The sequence below is a fragment of the Podarcis muralis genome, chromosome 13, assembly GCF_964188315.1.
Source record: "Podarcis muralis chromosome 13, rPodMur119.hap1.1, whole genome shotgun sequence".
Taxonomy (NCBI): Eukaryota; Metazoa; Chordata; class Lepidosauria; order Squamata; family Lacertidae; genus Podarcis; species Podarcis muralis.
In genome coordinates this window covers 2,738,983-2,760,762 of record NC_135667.1, presented here as the reverse complement: position 1 = coordinate 2,760,762, position 21,780 = coordinate 2,738,983, and the positions used below count along the sequence as shown (strand labels likewise).

The 21,780-nt window shown below is 52.1% G+C and overlaps 1 protein-coding gene across 2 annotated transcripts in view; it reads right to left on the bottom strand.

Annotated features, from left to right (window-relative positions):
* FXR2 (FMR1 autosomal homolog 2) overlaps nucleotides 1-21,780 on the bottom strand; it is a 31,436-nt gene continuing 9,656 nt past the window's right edge. The window contains exons 2-18 of one of the 2 annotated variants that reach the window (XM_028701946.2): nucleotides 19,037-19,089; nucleotides 15,796-15,889; nucleotides 15,597-15,668; nucleotides 14,710-14,858; nucleotides 13,335-13,428; nucleotides 12,367-12,483; nucleotides 10,851-11,021; nucleotides 10,411-10,489; nucleotides 9,266-9,375; nucleotides 9,017-9,088; nucleotides 8,664-8,750; nucleotides 7,264-7,480; nucleotides 5,006-5,218; nucleotides 3,318-3,518; nucleotides 1,370-1,465; nucleotides 1,153-1,259; nucleotides 1-258 (exon numbers count right to left, since the gene is read on the bottom strand). In XM_028701946.2, the coding sequence (XP_028557779.2) occupies nucleotides 160-258; nucleotides 1,153-1,259; nucleotides 1,370-1,465; nucleotides 3,318-3,518; nucleotides 5,006-5,218; nucleotides 7,264-7,480; nucleotides 8,664-8,750; nucleotides 9,017-9,088; nucleotides 9,266-9,375; nucleotides 10,411-10,489; nucleotides 10,851-11,021; nucleotides 12,367-12,483; nucleotides 13,335-13,428; nucleotides 14,710-14,858; nucleotides 15,597-15,668; nucleotides 15,796-15,889; nucleotides 19,037-19,089 (2,031 nt within the window). In that variant the 3' untranslated portion in view covers nucleotides 1-159. The remainder of the gene's footprint in view (nucleotides 259-1,152; nucleotides 1,260-1,369; nucleotides 1,466-3,317; nucleotides 3,519-5,005; nucleotides 5,219-7,263; nucleotides 7,481-8,663; nucleotides 8,751-9,016; nucleotides 9,089-9,265; nucleotides 9,376-10,410; nucleotides 10,490-10,850; nucleotides 11,022-12,366; nucleotides 12,484-13,334; nucleotides 13,429-14,709; nucleotides 14,859-15,596; nucleotides 15,669-15,795; nucleotides 15,890-19,036; nucleotides 19,090-21,780) is intronic. The other variant, XM_028701947.2, reaches the window with a different exon arrangement.

Here is a 21,780-nt window from a genome sequence, read left to right as displayed (position 1 = left end):
AAATAATGGTTTTGTTCTTAAAGAAGAGATTGGTGTGGTGTTTATTTCGTTTTTTCTCTTTAAGATGTTGCAAGCAGGTGGAAAGTAGGGATCGCTTTCGTTTCAGAGGAGGGTTCGGCCGGCTGCGACTTGGGGCAGGGGCCCCGCACGCAGGCGAGCTTAGGACACGCCGTTCACCAGGGCAGCCACCTCCTCGCTGGCGGTGGCATGCTCGCCGTTCTCCGTAGGGCCGTTGACAACCTTGCTGGTGGTCTCAACCTGGAAGAGAAGCCACAGAACGCAAACCAGTGACCCCCTTGGCAGGCCCAGCAAACTTGAGAGAGGCATGGCTGCAGCCGGCCTAAATCGGTTTATCATTTCCAGCAAGAAATACAGTGGTACCTCGGGTTACAGACGCTTCAGGTTACAGATTCCCCTAACCCAGAAATAGTACCTCGGGTTAAGAACTTTGCTTCAGGATGAGAACAGAAATCGCGCTCCGGCAGCAGTGGGAGGCCCCATTAGCTAAAGTGGTGCTTCAGGTTAAGAACAGTTTCAGGTTAAGAACGGGCCTCTGGAACGAATTAAGTTCTTAACCTGAGGCACCACTGTAGTATCTTTATATTTCTTTCATGGTGACAATTTTTCTTCAGCTACGGTGTTTATTTCTTGGACGGAAAAAATGTTACTTGAACAGCTGTTGAAACATTACTTTAAAATAAATAAAAAAAGCAAAACGACTTTTTTTTAAACACGTTTAAAATAAACTTCCCCCAAAATGGCTATTCTCTCACTTCTCAACCATCTTCTTCCGCACTCTGTATAAAAAGGACATTATTGCACCTGATCAGAACTTCACAGAGGCGTTAAGATGGCGCAGCATCAACGTGCAAAATCCTGTTTCACCATCACAGGCTTCCCAGTCTGGACTGAGGAGAAGGCTCATAGCAGCCTGACCAGCCCGAGGGCAGCTGCGGCAACAAGCCTGAATTGGTTTTTTTGGCTCCCTGCACCCCAAATATTACCAAAAAACCCCCCTATTGCTGCTTTTCTCAGAAGCTGCCACGTTTTTGTTCCAGGTGCCCCAAATTGTGGAACACACATGCACACAGCCTTCTGGGGCGCGAGGCACAAAGCTCTCCCAAACCCTGCCCAAACACGCCCTTCGCTTACCTTCTGCTTGGGTGCGTTGTCCTCCGACGACTTCTCTCGGCTCTCTTTGCGCGGTGGGTGCTGGCGGCTCTGAGACTCTGCTCGGGAAATGTAATCGGCTACGGTGACTGTTGGCGATGGGGAGGGAAAAAGACACAAGGTCACGCACGGAAAAGCCCAAGCAGGTGATGGTGCAGAACCTTCCCCAAAGGAAGAGAGGAAGGCCGAACGGCGATACCTTGCTGGCGGTCCCGGCTGATGGAGCCGTCCACACGGTTGCCGCGGTTGCGTCGGCGCCTGCTTCGGTTTCGTCTCTGCGGTTTAGACTCTTCCTCTGGCGGAGAGAAAAGGCATGGAGGACTCAAGAGGGATAGGAAGGCTGCCTGTCAACCTGAGTGACTCCTCCATGGCTGACCCTCCAAACCCCTCCCCACGCAGGCTGTCAACGGGGTCACGCTGAGCTGCGCATTTAAAGCGCTCCCTATCACAACCCCAAGGTCTGTCATTCCTGAACTGCAGGGGTTGGACTAGATGGGAGCGCTTTCCATCTCCACAGTTCTGCTATATTACAAGTGGTACCTCGGGTTAAGAACTTAATTCGTTCCGGAGGTCCGTTCTTAACCTAAAACTGTTCTTAACCTGAAGCACCACTTTAGCTAATGGGGCCTCCTGCTGCCGCCGCACGATTTCTGTTCTCATCCTGAAGCAAAGTTCTTAACCCGAGGTACTATATCTGGGTTAGCGGAGCCTGTAACCTGAAGCGTCTCTAACCCGAGGTACCACTGCACAGTGGAACCTCAGTCATCGAACGCTTCGGCTTTCGAACGCAGACAACCTGGAAGTGAATGCTTCCATTTTCAAACGTGCCTTGGAAGTTGAATGGCTTCCAAGGTACGTTCCTCCATTTTTTCAATGGATTTTGCGCCGCGGTTGTTTATTGTTTCGGAAGCTGAACGGTCTTCCGGAACGCATTACATTTGACAACCGAGGTTCCACTGTACAGTGGTACCTCGGGTTACAGACGCTTCAGGTTACAGACTCCGCTAACCCGGAAATAGTACCTTGGGTTAAGAACTTTGCTTCAGGATGAGAACAGAAATTGTGAGGCAGCAGCGGGAGGCCCCATTAGCTAAAGTGGTAAGAATAGTTAATAATAGTTTCAAATTAAGAACGGACCTCCAGAACGAATTAAGTTCTTCACCCGAGGTACCACTATACAGTGGTGCCTCGCAAGACGAAATTAATCTGTTACGCGAGTCTCTTCGTCTTGCGAAGCACGGTTATTAGCGGCTTAGCGGCTATTAAAGGCTTAGCGGCTTTAAGAAAAAGGAAACAAACTCGCAAGAACTCGCAAGACGTTTCGTCTTGCGAAGCAAGCCCATAGGGAAATTCGTCTTGCGAAGCACCTCAAAAAACGGAAAACTCTTTCGTCTAGCGAGTTTTTGGTCTTGCGAGGCATTCGTCTTGCGGGGCACCACTGTATTCTCTTTCCTGGGTAGTCAGCTCAGATCCCATCAGCTTACATTAATATTAATGAAATGTTATTATTTCGTTAATAATAAAAGTAACTCTCCCTTTGCCCTAAGGTCCCTGGGTGCGTTACAGCATCGAAACACGGACAATATTAAAAACAGTTTACAAAAACAAGGTGGGTCTTAAAAATATACCCCTCAAGTGTCAAAGGCCAGGCTAAAGAGGTGCGTTAAGGATTTATGGCCCCTTTTGTCTCATTGACAATGGCACTCAACTGGCCAAACGTGAGCAGAATCAGACCCTCAGTTCCAGCCACCACAGGTGCAACTTTAAAAGCAACGTAGGCACCTTGAGCAGATTTATTTATTTACAAAGATATTTCTATATTGCTGTGTTGTGAAAATCTGTTTATAGCCATTTATCTCATAAAATTTGTACGCCTCTTGGTTGCAAAAAACAACAACCACCTTATAAGCGGTTTACAAAACAAGATGAAAAAAATATTGCAGCCATACTTCAAAACAGGAATAGGAAGGTTTTCAGCAGGTATTTAAAAGCGGGCGGGGAAGGCAGGTAGGGGCGACCAGAACCATGTTAGACTGACCCCCTCCACCAGGAAAAAGAGCCCATGAGCCCCATCTTCCACATCTCCTAGCTCTTCCTGATCCCCACAACCTACAGCTGGGAATGGGCCTGCCCCACACTCCACTCACCCAGGCCATTCTCGTTGACAGACATGTTGTCCGACTCCAGGCCTCCGTCCATCATGGTGGCGTCTTCGTCAGTGCGGCGCCGGCGGGACCGACGTCGGCGGTTGCTGACAGGCTGCGACTCGCTGGCGTCCGTGTCCGCGGTCTGGTCGGTTTCGGTGTTGTCCAGCAGGCTGTAAGGGTTGCTGTCTGGGTCTTTCAATACTGCAGAGGGAAGAGGTCGCCTGTCAACTGTTTTTGCCGTGCAAAGTGGTGAGGAGGTCAAAACTTGATGCCCGCCCCCTCGGCCCGCCTTCCCAAGGCTGGAGAAGTGAGGCACCAGGCTTAGTGGAAGAGGTGCAAGGCTCTGAGGAAGGGTCCTAGACATAGCTGCCAAGCGTCCCTTATTTGGAGGGACAGTCCCTTATCCCAGCGCCATGTCCCGCTGCTGTCCCTTATTGATCGATGTTCCTTAAATTTCCCGGGTTTCAACGGCAGCAGCTCCTCTCCCTCCCTCCCTGCTGGCCAACTGTGTTGCTTGGCTGCCCGGTCCGCCCCCCTACGGCCTCCTCTCACAAGCCTTGGCCCCCGGGAACCCTTTCCCACTGGGACTGGTGGGAGCCTCGGGCCCTTCCGCCACCATCCTCCTTGCGGCAGCTGAACTGAGCATCTCTGCCTGGGGCCTCCCCTCTGCCCGTCACCACCACTCCCGCTCCCGCTAGGCCGTACTGCGGCTGTGCCGCCGAAGGACCCGAATGAGATGGGCAGCCTGGCATGGTCTATGAATTGATGAGGAGCCTTGAGAGGAGAGCGAGGGCAACCACAGAGAAAGCAGTTCAGAGAGAGGAGGAAGAGGAGGCGGCGGAGGCGCAGGCAGGTGTTCCAAGGGCCACAAGGGAAGGACCGCAAACGCTTCTCCCATAGATTTGTAGTGGTAGACTAGCACAGATGGTCTGATCTGCGGGTTTACTTTGGGCGCTATTTCCCCCCCCTCCCGCCCCACCTGATGGAACTGAGAGCTGCAGACGGAGCACGAGAGAAAAGATACAGAACTGCAGCAGCATCTTCGTAGCTTGGACTTCGTTTTGCGCAAAAAGTGGTTAATGCTTGTAGTTATTTAATTGCAGTGTTTCATCGGCTGGTGTCTTGAGCAGCAACCTCTGGAAACGAAGGGCTAAAAACCGGCGCTGCTCTCTCAAATTATCTGGTTGACTAAAATCCCTTATTTTGGCTACTGGTCCCTTATTTTCAAGGCTGCTGGTCCCTTATTTTCAAATCTGTAAGCTGACAGCTATGGTCCTAGAGGCCTCCCAAGCTCCTTCCCAAAGCTGGGGAAACGCGAAATAGGCTTTGGGTCGGAGGCTGGAGGACTCTAGGACCCTGTCAGAGGGTCCTCTCGCTGCCTTCCCAAAGCTTTGCTCACCTGGCTTTGTGGGGGGCAGTGTGTGGGGTGTCAAATGTTCCAAAAAAAGGCCTCGAAGGCTACCATATATTAGACCACCCTGTCCTAGGCCTTTGTCCTAGCAAATCCAGAGCTCAACAGCCACTGAGGTGTCTTTAGGCTGTTCACCCACCAAGTCACAGCAACGCTTGAATCCAGCTGGCCACCCAGCCCAGAACATCCTGCTCAGGGTTTGGGACACCAGAGTGATGGAGCGCGCCCCCGCTTTCTGGCTGCGGGGATCTCAAAAAGGCTTCCGCTTCTTTCGTACCTGAACTGATGGAGGAGCTGTTGTACTTGCTGCCGCCTCCTCCGCTGCTGCTACTTCCGCGAGGCGCCGGAGCGGGGCCCCGCCCCCGCCCCACCCCTGGCCGTCTGCGGTTGTCCTCCGGGCGGGGGTCACGGTCGCTGAGCGGCGGGCATTCGTAGTCCTCTCTCTTTTCAGACTCCGTTTCCGAAGCGTTGGACACATCCGAGTTGGTAGCTAGGGAGACGAGGCGAGGAAAGAGAGAACTTAAGTGGCTGGGCTTAGAGCAGGGGCTTCAGCAAGCTGCTCTCAGCAGACACCGCACCCATTTTAGAGTCTGGATGCTGCAGGTGAACCTGTGCAGCAGGGGAAAAGACTGCTGGCGGCCTAAATCGGTTTATCATTTCCAGCAAGAAATACAGTGGTACCTCAGGTTACAGACGCTTCAGGAGACTGCTTGCCTCCAGGCAGGAGGTCGCACTCACCGTTTCATTATCAAAACCTCTAAGCAAGCCTTTCTCAACCTGTGGGTCCCCTGATGTTGTTGAACTACAACTCCCATCACCCCTAGCTAGCAAGGCCAAGGCTCAGGGATGATGGGAGTTGTAGTCCAACAACATCTGGGGACCCACAGGTTGAGAAAGGCTGCTCTAACTGCTTTACAAGACTCTAAAAGTATTAAATGTCAAAATATCCTAAATACCGTAAAATTTCCACAACATTCAGCAAATTTGCCACAACAAGCAGGATAAATGCTCCTAATCTTCAACATAGGCAAATGAGTTTTTAAAAGTAAAGGTAAAGGACCCCTGACAGTTAAGTCCAGGTGCAAACAACTCTGGGGTTGCAGCACTCATCTCGCTTTACTGGCCGAGGGAGCAGATGTTTGTCCGCAGACAGTTTTTCTGGGTCATGCGGCCAGCAGGACTAAGCCGCTTCTGACGAACCAGAGCAGTGCACGGAAACACCGTTTACCTTCCTGCCGGAGCGGTCCCTATTTATCTACTTGCACTTTGACGTGCTTTTGAACTGCTAGGTGGGCAGGAGCAGGGACTGAGCAACGGGGGCTCACCCTGTCGCAGGGATTCGAACCGCCGACCTTCCGATCGGCAAGCCCTAGGCTCAGTAGTTTAGACCACAGCGCCACCCTTGTCCCAAATGAGTTTTTAAGAGATGCTTAAAACTTCCAACAGATGGAGCTTCCTGAATCTCTTATAGCTGCGAAGTTGTCCCATAATCGAACAGTTGTAACCAAAAAGCGCTTCCATGAAGTTTCCAGGTGGCAAGCACACTAGCTGAGGCAATGCTTGCACAACCACGTTTCACACAGAGCAATGAACTTGGTTGTCAACAGAACCTCCCCAACCCAGGTAGAAGATATTCATTCCCAATCCAGACAGGGGCACCCCTAAACACACTCAAGGGTAGCTCGCTATCTTGATCCAACACCCAGCACTGCGCACAGGAGCTTCTTCCCAAACTGCTAACGTTCTGCCCTCCAGTTTTTCTGGAGGGAGGAGAGTGGACCTGTTCCCACTCACCATTCCTGCTTCCAATGCTAAACAGCTGATTTGGAGGGATGCTAAACAACTGATTTGATGTTAAACGGCTTATTTGGTGGGATGTTAAATGGCTGATTTGGTGGAATGCTAAACAACTGATTTGATGTTAAACGGCTGATTTGGAGGGATGCTAAACAACTGATTTGATGTTAAACGGCTGATTTGGAGGGATGCTAAACAACTGATTGATGTTAAACGGCTGATTTGGTGAGATGCGAAACAATTGATTTGATGTTAAACGGCTGATTTGATGAGATGCGAAACAACTGATTTGATGTTAAACGGCTGATTTGTTGTGATGCTAAACAGCTAATTTGATGTTCAGCTGATTTGGTGGGATGCGAAAAAACTGATTTATGTTAAACGGCTGATTTGGAGGGATGCTAAACAACTGATTTGATGTTAAACGGCTGATTCGGTGAGATGTGAAACAATTGATTTGATGTTAAACGGCTGATTTGGTGGGATGTTAAAACGGCTGATTTGGTGAGATGCGAAACAACTGATTTGATGTTCGGCTGATTTGGTGGGATGCGAAAAAACTGATTTATGTTAAACGGCTGATTTGGAGGGATGCTAAACAACTGATTTGATGTTAAACGGCTGATTCGGTGGGATGTTATCAATGCGATACAAAGAGCTCCTCCATGTGTGCAATCCCCAGATATTCTGGGCACAGTCCTTTGCCACCAGGAATACAGCTGGCCTCACCCAACTCACCATAGCCAGAGTTGGGTCCCCTGCGCCCACGGCCGCCGCGCCCACCGTAGCTGCCCCCGTAGGTCCGCGTGCCGTGCAGGGAGGAGGAGGTGCTCTCGTCCGTGGTGTAGCCGCCCCGCTCCTTATCCGACCGGTTGGAGAGGGGGCGGAAGCCCAGGCCGATCTGGCGCAGCTGCTCATCGATCTGCAGCCGCTCCAGGCGCAGCTGCTCCACCTCCTAGCAGGGGGAAGGGGAAAGGGGTTGAGAACAAGGCCCAGGCCGCCACCACCCCCAGTCGGGGAGGAGCCAAGGGCCTCGCAGAGAAGGAGGGAAGAGTGTCTGTCTGCTTCAAGAGTGCTGTGGAATTTACGCCGGCCGTCTCTCAGCAGCATTTGGAAAAAAGCTGGGGGAAAGTCGGGCAGGAAGGACACAAACGGTCAAGACTCTTCCAAGGCCAGGAAAGGCCCCCCCAAAAGAACTGTGCAAAAGCATTCGGAGGGCACCCCAGCTACATCTTCTGGACTTCGCTCATTTTATTTGTATGCCGCTCTCTATACCCCCCCCAAAAAAACCGCACACTCAAAGAAAACAGGAATGCAATTCAAAACGAAACAGCGCAAAATGAAATTTTATAACCATAGTAAGTATAGTAAAGGTAAAGGGACTCCTGACCATTAGGTCCAGTCGTGGCCGACTCTGGGGTTGCACCGCTCATCTCGCTTTACTGGCCGAGGGAGCCGGCGTACAGCTTCCGGGTCATGTGGCCAGCAGGACCAAGCCGCTTCTGGAGAACCAGAGCAGCGCACAGAAACGCCGTTTACCTTCCCGCCGGAGTGGTACCTCTTTATCTGCTTGCACTTTGACGTGCTTTCGAACTGCTAGGTGGGCAGGAGCAGGGACCGAGCAACGGGAGCTCACCCCATTGTGGGGATTCGAACCGCCGACCTTCTGATCAGCAAGTCCTAGGCTCTGTGGTTTAACCCACAGCGCCACCCGCGTCCCCAGTAAGTATAGTAACATACCCCCCCCCAAAAAAACCAACCCCAAAAATTCAGTGCTGTAAGCAATATCCAGCACCCAACAGCAAAAATAAAAAAGGAGATTGACAGTTTCTCCTTGGTCCTGGAAACACCTGTCCTGTGATCTTGCTCAGAGATCTGCAGCAGATTCCAAGGGGAAGGAGGAGGGGTAGCTAGAAAGCTGCCCTCCCATGATGCTGATCTTTAAACATCAACATCAGCACCTGAGGGGGGGGGCAGAGGTCCTCAGAACCGGGCGGCAGTTCCGAGATTCTGCACCCGTGTCCCGAAATGGAGGGGTCTGGCGAAGATGCTCTGGCCCCATGGCGATGGAAGCAGGCTTGCCCCGTGGCCCCATCCTCCCTCGCCACAGCCCAGGAGAACCGCACCAGCGGCCTTACCTGAAGGTAGGAGAGATGGTACTCCAGCAGCGCCTGCGCATTGCTAATGTTCTCCCGCGTTCCCACAAAGATGAAAGGGACCATCCCCTGGGGAAAGGAGACAGGGAGGTTGGCAAAGAGCAGGCACCTTTTACCCAGGCAGAACACGGAGAGGTTACCAGGGCTGCCAGCTTTAAAGCCAATTAGTCAACGTTCCCCGCAGAGGCATCCCAGTTAAACCAAAGGGATGACCTTTTGTGGTCTGGGAAAGCAGAGTTTCGACCAGAGCAGGACAACAGAGGGCAGGCCCGTGTGAGTTTTTGAGAGGGAAAGATTATCGGGATCCAGGAAAAAAAAGAAAGTCAGAGACATACATTTGGTTCTTGTCCAATGTCTGTGTCTTGGACAGCTTTAGCCAGGGGACAAACTGGACCAGCCAGCAAGGACTGAAAGCAGACACAAACGCAGATGTGATGATTTGATGGGGCGTGGCACGTGGGCAAACGTGGGACACTGTGGCTTTGAGAAGAGAGGGACACCTGGGGCTGGGGAACTGGGGCAGGACACCCACACAGGAAGAAGCTGCTGCTGCTGTGGCTTCTCCGCTCTGCAGCCCCATTTACCTCCTCCCTGGGGTTCTTCTTGTCGTTGTCGCCTTCCACCCGAACTCGGACCACGCCGGATTTGTCCACAATCTCCTGGATGACTTTGCCGTTCTTGCCTATGACTTTCCCTGCAGGAGGCAAATGAAGGCAGGGAGTTGAAGGGCGTGCGTAAATCAAGCACACACAGGCTGTTAGCACGTTGCTCTGCTGCCTTAACTCTATGTCCCTAGTGCCAAATCACTTGCAAATTGGCACCATAGTGCCTTGGAGGGGGACTGGTCAATGGATGAGGAAACCCACTAGTAAACAACACCTCCATACAAAAAAGAATCCCTTTTTTTGCGCGCACACACTCGTACATTTGCACTCGTTGCCAATGACAAGGAAGGAAAATCATTGACGCCCTTCTGTTGCTTGAGGAAAATCTATGAAACAAATCTTTGCTTGAGAAACAGCTCTGCCGACCAGGTGCCTTGGACTGAACCTTCCCCTGCCTGTCTTGTGCAACTAAATCCCGGGTTTTCTCAAGCAGAATTGCTGCAACTCAACTCCCAAGCAAACTCCAAGGTAGCACTGGCTTCTCAATCTGGTTTCACAAACATACCGTATTTTTCGCCCCATAGGACGCACCTAGGTTTTTTTTTTGGGGGGGGGGGGAAATAAAGAGGGGGAAAAATTATTTCCCCCCCAGCTGCGGGGCTGGGGCGGGGGAAGCCCGAGCTTCCCCCGACCCCAGCCCCCAGAACAGGCTGCTATCCGCAAGCCGTGGGAGAGTGCGCGAAGTCGTGCGGCTCTCCCACGACTAGCGGAGCGCTGCGCGAAGACTGAAGCCTGGGGCATGCTGAGCTCAGCACGCCCCAAGCTTCTGGGTGCAGGCAAGCTCTCCGCTAGCCGTGGGAGAGCTGCGTCTCCCGCGGCTAGCGGCTAGCTTCCTGAAGCCTGGAGAGCGAGAGGGGTCGGTGCGCACCGACCCCCCTCGCTCTCCAGGCTTCAGTGAAAGCCTGCATTCGCCTCATAGGACGCACACACATTTCCCCTTCATTTTTGGAGGGGAAAAAGTGCGTCCTATAGGGCGAAAAATACGGTAGGTTTTTGTGAAGGGAGAGAAAGAATGGGATGCTCCATCAGGTTTCGTCCTGGAGCTAGAAAACTGTCTCACTCACCGACTAGGTTCCGAGGGACTTGAACAGAGTCTTCGGAGAATTCGAGGAAGCTCCTGGCCTGTTTGCAGGCTTCCGGGGTCTGCGGAGGAGCAAAAGGGAACAGCATGCCAAGCAGCTCAACACACTGTGCGGGTGGCTTGCGAGGTTTTAGGCCACCAAGGCTGCTCAGGCCTGACAAACTCTTTGCAGATCCTCCCACTGCACAGCCACATGACGGGCCTTCTCCCTTCGGGCCAAAAGACCCCAAAGTTCGTTCCTCCTCAGTTAAAGCCGCCTTGCTTACCAATCCCCACAACCAGAGTTTCCGGCCCCACTCACAGGATTCATTTATCAGGTGGGTCTTTGTTCCTTTTCACTACACACCAGCACCAAGCAAAACGAAAGCAGCCCGGCCCACCCCCTCTTCTCCCAGAAGTCTAGAAGCAGCCCCCGGCCCCTACCTCCCCGTAGATGCGGAAGGTGCAGGTCTCCTCGTCCAGCTCAATGGCAGTGACGCCCTGCACTTTCCGGGCCTGCTGGATGTTGGCCCCGTGGGTTCCGATGGCCAGCCCCATCAGGTCCTCCCGCACCATGAACTCCTCCTGGAATGCCGACGCCAGCTGCTTACTCGTCTGGGGGGAGAGGCAGAGGCATGATGGGGAACAGGTCTCAGAAGTCGCGTGAGCCCCACCTCTCTTTTCAAGCCTGGGCCCTCACCACCCCACAAAAGGCCCAGCATTCAGGCCAGGCAGCCTCGCTTGGGGACAGAGCAAGTCTTGTAAGACTGGATCAACTAAGGTTGGCATGTGGGTCCTGAATGGGGCAACTGTGCCACTGAAGGACCAGGTGCGCAGCCTGGGAGTCATTCTGGACTCACTGCTGTCCGTGGAGGCGCAGGTCAAATCTGTGTCCAGGGCAGCTGTCTAGCAGCTCCACCTGGTACGCAGGCTGAGACCCTACCTGCCCACAGACTGTCTCTCCAGAGTGGTGCATGCTCTAGTTATCTCCCACTTGGACTACTGCAACGCGCTCTACGTGGGGCTACCTTTGAAGGTGACCCGGAAACTGCCAATTAATCCAGAATGCGGCAGCCAGACTGGTGACTGGGAGCGGCCGCCGAGACCACATAACACCAGTCCTGAAAGACCTACATTGGCTCCCAGGATGTTTCCGAGCACAATTCAAAGTGTTGGTGCTGACCTTGAAAGCCCTAAACGGCCTCAGGGGCCAGTAGACCTAAAGGAGCGTCTCCACCTCCATCGTTCTGCCCAGACACTGAGGGCCAGCTCTGAGGGCCTTCTGGCGGTTCCCTCCCTGCGAGAAGTGAGGTTACAGGGAACCAGGCAGAGGGCCTTCTCGGTGGTGGCACCTGCCCTGTGGAACGCCCTCCCTTCAGATGTGAAGGAAATAAGCAGCTATCTTCTATTTAAAAGACATCTGAAAGCAGCCCTGGTTAGGGAAGTTTATAATATTTAATGCTGTATTATTTTTAACACTCAACTGAGAGCCGCCCAAAGTGCCTGGGGAAACTCAGCCAGATGGGCGGGGTATAAATAATATATTATTATTATATTATTATGTCAAGCTGGTGACTTTCACAGCATGCTGCGCCCACAGCTGGAGGCGGAAGCGTGCTTTCCAAATACCAGCTGCTGGAAACCGCAGGAGGGGAGAGCGGCTCTTTTGGCGGGGGTCCTGCTTGCAGGTTTCCCATAAGAGGTACCTGGCTGGCCACTGGGAGAACAGGGTGAGGGACCAGATGGGCCCCTGGCCATCTTCTGGCAGGGAGTTCTCCCAAACTGAAACGCTGCGTTCTCCAGCACTGCTTCGCATTTTAGAAAGGTACCCTTCTGCCTCCCAGCTTGGCACTCCTGTCCTTCGGGCCCAGGATGGCAGCTACTGTCAGCTAGCCCTGACTTCTCCGCTCCTGCACTCAGGGGGAACTGTGGCGCTTGGAGGGTCCTCTCTCTCTCTCACCTCCAAGTGTTTGTTGGCCTCCTCGTTCCGGGACATGAGCATCAGCTTAGTCCGGATGCTGCGCAAGTGCATGTCGCCCAGCAGAGACGCCCTCTTGACGGTGGACTCATTTGTGGACTGCAGGGAGAGAGAGAGAGCAAAAGTCAGTTAGGCCGCCATGTGCTGGCAAACCCAGAACACAGGTGAGCCTACGACACAGAACTGCCCCACCAGGTTTTAAGGTGTTTAGTCTAACAAGAATTCAAGCTGTCAGTTATGCTTTTCAACTCTGGCTCCGGCCTGGTGGAACACTCTGTCTCATGAGACCAGGGCCCTGTGGGATCTGATTTCTTTCCGCAGGGCCTGTAAGACAGAGTTGTTCCGCCTGGCCTTTGGCTTGGAGCCAATTTGATTCCCTCTTCCTTCTTTCTTTTCCTTTCTCCTCCTGCAATGAAGCTACATTTTAATATTTTAATGTTTCAGTATTGGTTTTAAGTTGTATTCATTCAACTTGTTTTTATTATTGCTTGTTAGCCGCTCTGAGCCCAGCCTTGGCTGGGGAGGGCGGGGTATAAATAAAAATTGTTGTTGTTGTTGTTGTTGTTATTATTATTATTATTATTATTATTATCCACCCAGTTAAAATTAAAGGAAATTTAACACGGAAACCACAGGTCCTGGAGAGGATCATTTCCTCTGAAGTGAGAGAACTCCCCCACCCCATCCTGAGAAGATGCCCTTTATCATGTCCCAAGTGCAAAACGAGAAATCCATCACAGGTCTGGACGAGAAATATGCAAGAGATGCACCAAGCAGATGTAGAAGTTGCAGTTGCGCATTTAGTGGTCATCTGCAGTTCCTGCCACTAGAGGGGAGTGAAGAGCCACACAGGTTCCGGCTCTGAGAACAAGTCACAGGCATTTTCCTCCCAACTTGGGTCAGCTAAGCAGGCAGACGCCACCCCCGGAACAGAGGAGGAAGACCCTTACGAGGATGACGAGCTCACTGCTAGTGGAACTGAGGAAGATGCAGTTCGCGCTCACGGCTTTCTTGAACTCCTTGTGCACGTTCTCGTTTGAGCAGCTGCGAAGAGGAAACAGGAACGGTAAGAAGCTTCGGAAAAAGTGTGGACGCCAACCAGAGATGCTAAAAGTTCAGGCTTCCACATGCGGTGGACCTGTGAATCTGTACGTGAAGTTTGGAGAGAGGTTTTACAAGAGATCTCCGAGATTGCAGGCAGCCCAGGGAGTCTCAATGCCAGGCTACGTTTACGATCAACGTTTGAGGAGGACAGTGCAGAGCTAGTTGGTAAAACTCTTACTATATATTTGTGGGCTGAGACAAGAATAACTACTGCCCAAGGATGGAGAAATGCAGTGAACATTTCCCTTCACATTTGGTTTAAGAAGGCCTTAGAGGTAAAGGGACCCCTGACCATTAGGTCCAGTCGTGGCCGACTCTGGGGTTGCAGCGCTCATCTCGCTTTATTGGCCGAGGGAGCCGGCGTACAGCTTCCGGGTCATGTGGCCAGCAGGACTAAGCCGCTTCTGGCAAACCAGAGCTGCGCACGGAAACGATGTTTACCTTCCCACTGGAGCGGTGCCTATTTATCTACTTGCACTTTGAGGTGCTTTCGGACTGCTAAGTGGGCAGGAGCTGGGACAGAGCAATGGGAGCTCACCCTGTCGTGGGGATTCGAACCACCGGCCTTCTGATCGGCAAGCCCTAGACTCTGTGGTTTAACCCACAGCGCCTTACATATTGCTTATTCAGTTGTCTCATTCAATAGCGCACCTCCTGAAACCGACTTCCCTTCTGTTAAGAAGCTCTTAGGCTTCAGATAGAGCAAATGTCTGCACAGTGCAAGCAAAATCAATCCCAGGCAGATGTGGGCTGATAAGAGATTTGAATAGGAAAAAATGTGGATTTGGCAGACAAGCTCCCCCTCTCCCACACAATTGTTGTTGTTGTTAATACCCCACCCATATGGCTGGGTATCCCCAGCCACTCCGGCGGATTACAGAAAATATAACATAATAAAGCATCAAACATTAAAAACTTCCCTAAACAGGGCTGCCTTCAGATGTCTCCTAAAAGTTGTGCAGTTCTTTATCTCCTTGGCATCTGAAGGGAAGGCGTTCCACAGGGCGGATGCCACTACCGAGAAGGCCCTCTGCCTGGTTCCCTGTAACTTTGCTTCTCGCAATGAGGGAACCAGCAGAAGGCCCTCCCTCGGAGCTGGACCTCAGTGTCTGGGCTGAGCAATGGGGGTGGAGACGCTCCTTCGGGTATACCGGGCCGGGGCCGTTTAGGGCTTTCAAGGTCAGCACCAGCAATTTGAATTGTGTTTATGTTAACACTCACGCCTCCTTGAGATCCTCTGGTACCGCAATGGTGACTTTGAAAAAGCTGCACTTGGTGGCCACTTTGCTGGGGTTGACAGGCCGCAGCCGCTCCAACGTGACGATTTCATTGTAGATGGCATCGCAAGCGGCGTATTCTATGACGTAGAACTGCAAGGGGAGGACGAGATCAGAGGGAGCCACAAAGAAGAGCCCCTTCACTGACACGGCAAAGGAAGAGCCCAAAAGAGCTGCAGTTACGTTCTGCCTTTAGAGTTGTCAAGTCGAAGTAAACTCAAACAGGAGGGGAAAAGTGAATTCTAACTGCACACTGTGGGAAGAAAAAACCCCTGGAAAACTCTTCCATGGGATTAGGGTCACAGTCCCCCCCTCCCCCTCAACTGCAGGTTCCCTTCCTCTCTCTGGACGCAACAGTCTTTCTTGGAAATGCAGAACCAGTTATGTTCACACTAAGAAACGCACTGAACACCGCTGCTTGAGGGAAGTGGAAACTTTCACGCCTGCAAATTCAGGCTGGCTTACGACCCTGGAAATTTACTTGCTTTCATTATTTCTATTTACTTGAAAAAAATTATACTCTACCTGTTCCCACTGAGTGAACTTAAGGCAGATTACGACAACCTCATAACAGCACGTCACAGAAGCATGATAAGAACATCTGCATTGCAGCACCGTCACTATTCCGCATTGTGGCCCATGGCGCCCAGGTGCTCAGGGAGCCAATCTGTGAGCATTTGCTGTGCACATGGAGAGCTCCTACCATGTGCCGGGGAGGCGGAAGGGGCTCAGCTCATTAAATGTGTTAATGGTGAGAGGGACGGGCCGCACTGCCCCCTCACTGAATGCCCGGGAACATTTCAAGGGGGGTGTATTTTGTTCGATACTTACGTCTCCTTTCATCATTCGAACCCTGGCCAGCCACCAGCCACAAGGCTCATGCTCATTGGCTCGGGAATAAACCTGAGAGGACAGGGAAATTCAAGTTAGGGGGACACCCTCCACGCCCAGCAGCTTCCTGCTCACCCTGCTGCTCCACCCCCCCCACCCCCAGAAGGGTGCGGAAAGCCTCTTGGCAGCCTTCACTCACCTCCACCTCATCCCCTTCCAAAATCTCCTTGCTGTAGTCTGCAGGTGGGGGCAGCCGCACGTCGCCGAAGGGGATTTGCCTTTCGGGCTGCCAGCTGCGAAGAGACAGGTGACAGTAAGGGGAGACCAGCTACCCATCAACACACAACGCTGCTTCTTCACAAGCTGTGGGAGGTGCTTGGGGCTAAACAATGCCAAGAGCCGGATTTTGCGCAGGCAAAAGCAGCAGGGACCCTGGGTCAACACAGGCACTCCCACCAATTCGGAATGGCTGCTTCGTAGAAGCACACTCCAAATATCCCCCTCCATTCCTAACAAGCTATTCTCTTCTCCAATGACTCAGCAGCATGCATCGGACAACGGCAGCCGGCCTGAACTCCTTCCCCACCCTGCTACTAGCAACATGCTTTTCCAACCACAACTGCACATGCCAGAAAAAATTCCAGACCCCTGGCTGCACAACGCACCTAGGAAATCAAATGTATCACCTTGTGGCTTTAATTCCAACCCCCAACCCCCTTCCTCCAGAGCTATGGAACGCTGGCTCTTAAATATTCAACGCTGGCTCCTAGGAACCACAACTATTTGGCGACGCCGCTGGTTAGACATAAAGGCCACAGTACCGTATCCTGATGGGGGTCAAAATAGTTTAGAGGCAAGGAAGCCTGCTAAGAGTATGCAAGCGTTCTTGGGGAGGGGGAATAGAGGCAAGATGAAAGAAATGAGGGGAGGAGAACGCAAGGAGAAATCCTCCACTCAGGAAACACCACAAGGAGGGCTGGAGACTGGGGCCGACAGAGAGACACTCGGTGGGTATTTATAGCCCGCCCTGCCTCTCGCAGGGCGATCGTGCTGCAGCTGTGTTCCGGCCCTGTCAGAGCACAATCCTGGGAACTGGCCGTGGTGCTGCAAGGCTGCCTCGTTAACTGCAGCGGAATTAGGCAGCATTTGCATACCGCCGCCACGCCCACACCACCCCGGGTGGGGAGACGGAGGCGGCCAGACACAGCTGCTGGCAGGCTGCCAGCCTCCCTCTGCTCACTAGTCCCTTGCTGGCTGACAACCAGAGCCGCAAACTCGGGCGGCCTGTCAGCGAGAGCCCCAGCAAAGCCAGCACCTGCTCTTCGCAGAGAACCAGGCCAGAACCTCCGCCCACAAAGCTTTTTATTTTTTCCGTGTGGGGTGGGGGGAAGCAGACAGTTGCTTGACTGCAGCGCCTAGAGGCCAGGGTGGCTCCCCTCCTTACAGCTGTTGCAGAGACACGTGTCTCCCTGACGCTTCAGCTGCCGAAGAAGGACCTTTGCGAGTGGCTCAAACCTCTCTCCTCCGGCAGACGCTTCTGGCTTTCTGCTGAGTCAGGAATTTCAGGCACTTTCGCCTCCCCGCCCCTCCAATAAGCAGCATTTAAAGGTAAAGGTATCCCTGCCCGTACGGGCCAGTCTTGCCAGACTCTAGGGTTGTGCGCTCATCTCACTCTATAGGCCGGGAGCCGGTGCCGTCCGCAGACACTTCCGGGTCACGTGGCCAGCGTGACAAGCTGCATCTGGCGAGCCAGCGCAGCACACGGAACGCCGTTTACCTTCCCGCTGGTAAGCGGTCCCTATTTATCTACTTGCACCCGGGGGTGCTTTCGAACTGCTAGGTTGGCAGGCGCTGGGACCGAGCAACGGGAGCGCACCCCGCCGCGGGGATTCGAACCGCCGACCTTTCGATCGGCAAGTCCTAGGCACTGAAGCTTTAACCCACAGCGCCACCCAGCATTTAAAGCAGCATTTAAAAACAAACAAACAAAACCATCCTGTTGCTTACGAGTGCCAAGGTATTTGCTGTGCAATGAGCTTCCAGTGTGCATGCAGAGATCTTTAGGAGGGTGGGGCTGGGGCTCAGCCCCCCTGCTCCGTTAACTGCTGGGGGATCGGGGCCACCACCAATGCTGTGCAGTGCCTACACAGCTGGGCGACAAAGTCCTCTGGGCAGGCATCTTCGTAACCTCCTGTCCCCAGAGTCAAATGAGGGAGAACAGGGTTAGGGGGTGTCTGGCTCAAGGGACACGAAGACTGAAGAAGGGGGGAATCCCAGACTGAGGAGGAAGGAACCACCTTCCCCACTTCCCTGGGGTGACCAAACAACTGTGTGTGCTCTGAGGGGTGGGGAGTTCCTGACATCATCTCCTGCAGGGACCCCCAGCCAGAGTGAGAGAGCTTTGTTGCGCTGCTGTATTCGGTAGCCCGGGGGTGCCTAGTTTGATACAGCAGCTGGTAGACAGGCAGTGAACTCTTCGTGGGGAGAGCAATCTAGCCACTGGCAGGAGTTGCTACAAAGCAAAAACAGAGCTCCCTGTTTCTTCCCCTCGGCCCAGCTGCCACCAGAGTGCAAAGCAGGGGGTGGGAATGGACAGCGCTTCCTGGGTGAGGTTAAATAAGTTGGAGTTCTTGTTATTAAATATACCAAGAAAAAAAGCACACCGAGAACTCTGGCCAATATAAGTTTCAAAAGTGGGAGTGGTCCCTACTCGCAAATCAACAGTCAATCGTAACAAAAACTAATCCATTCATATACATATCCTTATGAGTTTGAGTTTGTAATCTCTGTTTGAGTTTGTAATCCTTGTCAGAATACATACTTTTGAATGGATTAGTTTTTGCTACAATTGACTATTGATTTGCGAATAATGATAATAATTTTTATTTATACCCCGCCCTCCCCAGCCAAGGCCTGGCTCAGGGCGGCTAACAAGCAATAATAAAAACAAGTTGAAGGAATACAACTTAAAAACAAGTTTAAAATACAACATTAAAATATGGAAACATTAAAATGTTAAATAGGGACCACTCCCACTTTTGAAACTTATATTTGCCGGAGTTCTTGGTGTGCTTGTTTCCTGGGTGAGAGCAAGGGACATGGGTTGGGGGCCAGCGACTGTCTGCAAGAATATTATTTCAATTTTCCTAGGAGCCAGCATGGAGCTATAGGCACCAGCCCCACACAGCGTTCATATTACACAAGGTGCCAGCTTCATATGTCTAGGCAAACAAGCCCAGGTCAGTGGGGTTTCATTGCCAGAGGTGGCTGAGAGCCGGTATACCAGGGTTGTACCCTCCTCATACGATGGACCTCAAGGGCACAGGGGCAGCCGCTACTTCCAGAGGGATGGAAAAGGACGGGCCGATCTTGGCCTGCCAGCTCTCTGACAAAAGAGCAGAGTAGGGCGCAGGGACGCAACGCCTCTTGCAGACACTCACTTGTTCTCGAAGGATATCGTGACCGAGTCTTCGTGGACATCTTTAACAAAACCCTGGAAGGGAAGGAACAGACAAGAGACACCGCGTTAGCACCACAGCCGGCAAGTCCCCAAAGCTCACTGCGAAAGGGACAGCGCTGGCCCAGCAAAAAAAAAAAAAAGGAACCCTGCAGAAGGAGCCACCACCACCAAGCCACTACATCCCTTGACTGGGACCAGCGGACCCAAGATACCAAACAGCCAACGCAAAGCAGCAGTGTGGAAAGGGAGACTTGGCGTGAGAAGAGCTCTGCGGAAGCAAAGGTCGCAGCTTGGTGACATCCCCCAAAGCCGTGATCCTCCGAGTCACTGGCCCCTAAGGGGGCCTAGATAGTACGGAATGGAACCTGAACGCCTAACCAGGTGTGGCATCGCCTTCATCCTGTTCCCACAGTGGCCCACCAGGTGCCCACAAGCAGAATCTGAGCACAATAACACCCTCGCCTCCTTCCTGTGGTTTCCAGCTGCTGTCTCCAGCTGTGGAGACAGAACACAGCCATTGTGGCCAGTAGCCACCGACAGCCTTCTCCTCCTCCTCCACGAATCTGTCTAAACCTCTTTTAAGGCATCTAGGTTGCTGGCCATCTCTGCCTCCTGTGGCAGGGAGTTCCATAGTTTTAACTATGTGCTCCATGAAATACTGTGTTTTTTGCTCTATAAGACTCACTTTTTCCCTCCTAAAAAGTAAGGGGAAATGTGTTTGCGTCTTATGGAGCGAATGCAGGCTGCGCAGCTATCCCAGAAGCCAGAACAGCAAGAGGGATTGGTGCTTTCACTGCACAGCGATCCCTCTTGCTGTTCTGGCTCCTGAGATTCAGAATATTTTTTTTCTTGTTTTCCTCCTCCAAAAACTAGGTGCATCTTGTGGTCTGGTGCGTCTTATAGAGCGAAAAATACGGTACTTCCTTTTACATGTCCTGTTCAGGAAGTTCAGGAAGACATGAACTTCGCTCTCCCTCTCTCTCACACACATCCCACCCTGTCTCATTTCTTAAATACAATACAAAATCAATACAACCCAGCCCAACATAGACTCCGTCTCCTCAGAGTATTGTGAAAGAAAGATGTCAATCAACATTCAATGATCTCCTTCTACCGGTCCACAACAGAAAGTGTCCTTTCATACTGCATCACAGTGTGGTACGCTGGTTTGACATCAACTGATAGGAAGTGCCGACAGAGGGTGGTGAATACAGCACAAGATATTATGGGCTGTCCCAAAGAACGTTGCCTCAGGAGAGTGAGGAAAATTCGCAGGGATGATTCACACCCTGGCCGGCACTTTCTTGATCTCCTGCCCTCGGGCAGAAGATATATAGAAGCATGATTAGTCGCACCAACCAGGTAAAGAACAGCTTCTATCTGTGGGCTGTTAGGCTGCTGAATGAAAAGATAACAACATGGCAACTGACTTTCGGGTTTGGTGGGTGTGCATCAGAAAGGAGGGGAATTAAAACTAAGAGAGCTGAGTGGGGGGTGCTCGTGAAATCTCACTGTATACAATAATGTAAATGGCCTCGGTCCAGTATATCTGAAGGAGCATCTCCACCCCCATCGTCCAGCCCGGAGACTGAGGTCCATCTCCGAGGGCCTTTTGGCGGTTCCCTCAGTGCAAGAAGCCAAGTTACAGGGAACCAGGCAGAGGGCCTTCTCGGTAGTAGCGCCCGCCCTCCCACCAGATGTCAAAGAGAACAACAACTACCAGACTTTTAGAAGACATCTGAAGGCAGCCCTGTCTAGGGAAGCTTGTAATGTTTGATGCATTACTGTATTTTAATATTTTGTTGGGAGCCGCCCAGAGTGGCTGGGGAAGCCCAGCCAGATGGGCAGGGTATAAATAATAAATTTATTATTATTATTTCAATTTACTCCTCCTAAAGCACATTCCCTGCCAGACTAGCCAACACCAGGCAGCTAGCTCATGACTCCTCCTTCAAAGAACACACGGCAGCGTCCTTTCAGCGCTCAGGAGGTCACATACTGCCAGGCCTCAGATGGGTCAGATGGCACTTCTGCAGCAGAGGACCCCACTCTTAGCCCTCACTCAAAGCCAGCCCCAACCTGCCCATCCATTTTTTAATCCCAAAGCAATGCAGGGCTGCTTGGGGTCAGGGAAAGGTGCTCAGTGGGACAGCCGTTTGGGAGGAAATGCCCGATTCCCTGGGTGCAACCCTCTATTCACTTACAGTGCTACCTCAGGTTAAGTACCGTATTTTTCGCTCTATAAGACGCACCAGACCACAAGACGCTCCTAGTTTTTGGAGGAGGAAAACAAGAAAAAAAATATTCTGAATCTCAGAAGCCAGAACAGCAAGAGGGATCTCTGCGCAGTGAAAGCAGCAATCCCTCTTGCTGTTCTGGCTTCTGGGATAGCTGCGCAGCCTGTATTCGCTCCATAAGACGCACACACATTTCCCCTTACTTTTTAGGAGGGAAAAAGTGAGTCTTATAGAGCAAAAAATATGGTACTTAATTCGTTCCGGAGGTCCGTTCTTAACCTGAAACTGTTCTTAACCTGAAGCACCACTTTAGCTAATGGGGCCTCCTGCTGCCGCCGCACGATTTCTGTTCTCATCCTGAAGCAAAGTTCTTAACCTGAAGCACTATTTCTGGGTTAGCGGAGTCTGTAACCTGAAGCGTATGTAACCCGAGGTACCACTGTACTTATTTACAACATGTATAACCCGCTTTTCCTCAAAAACCCAA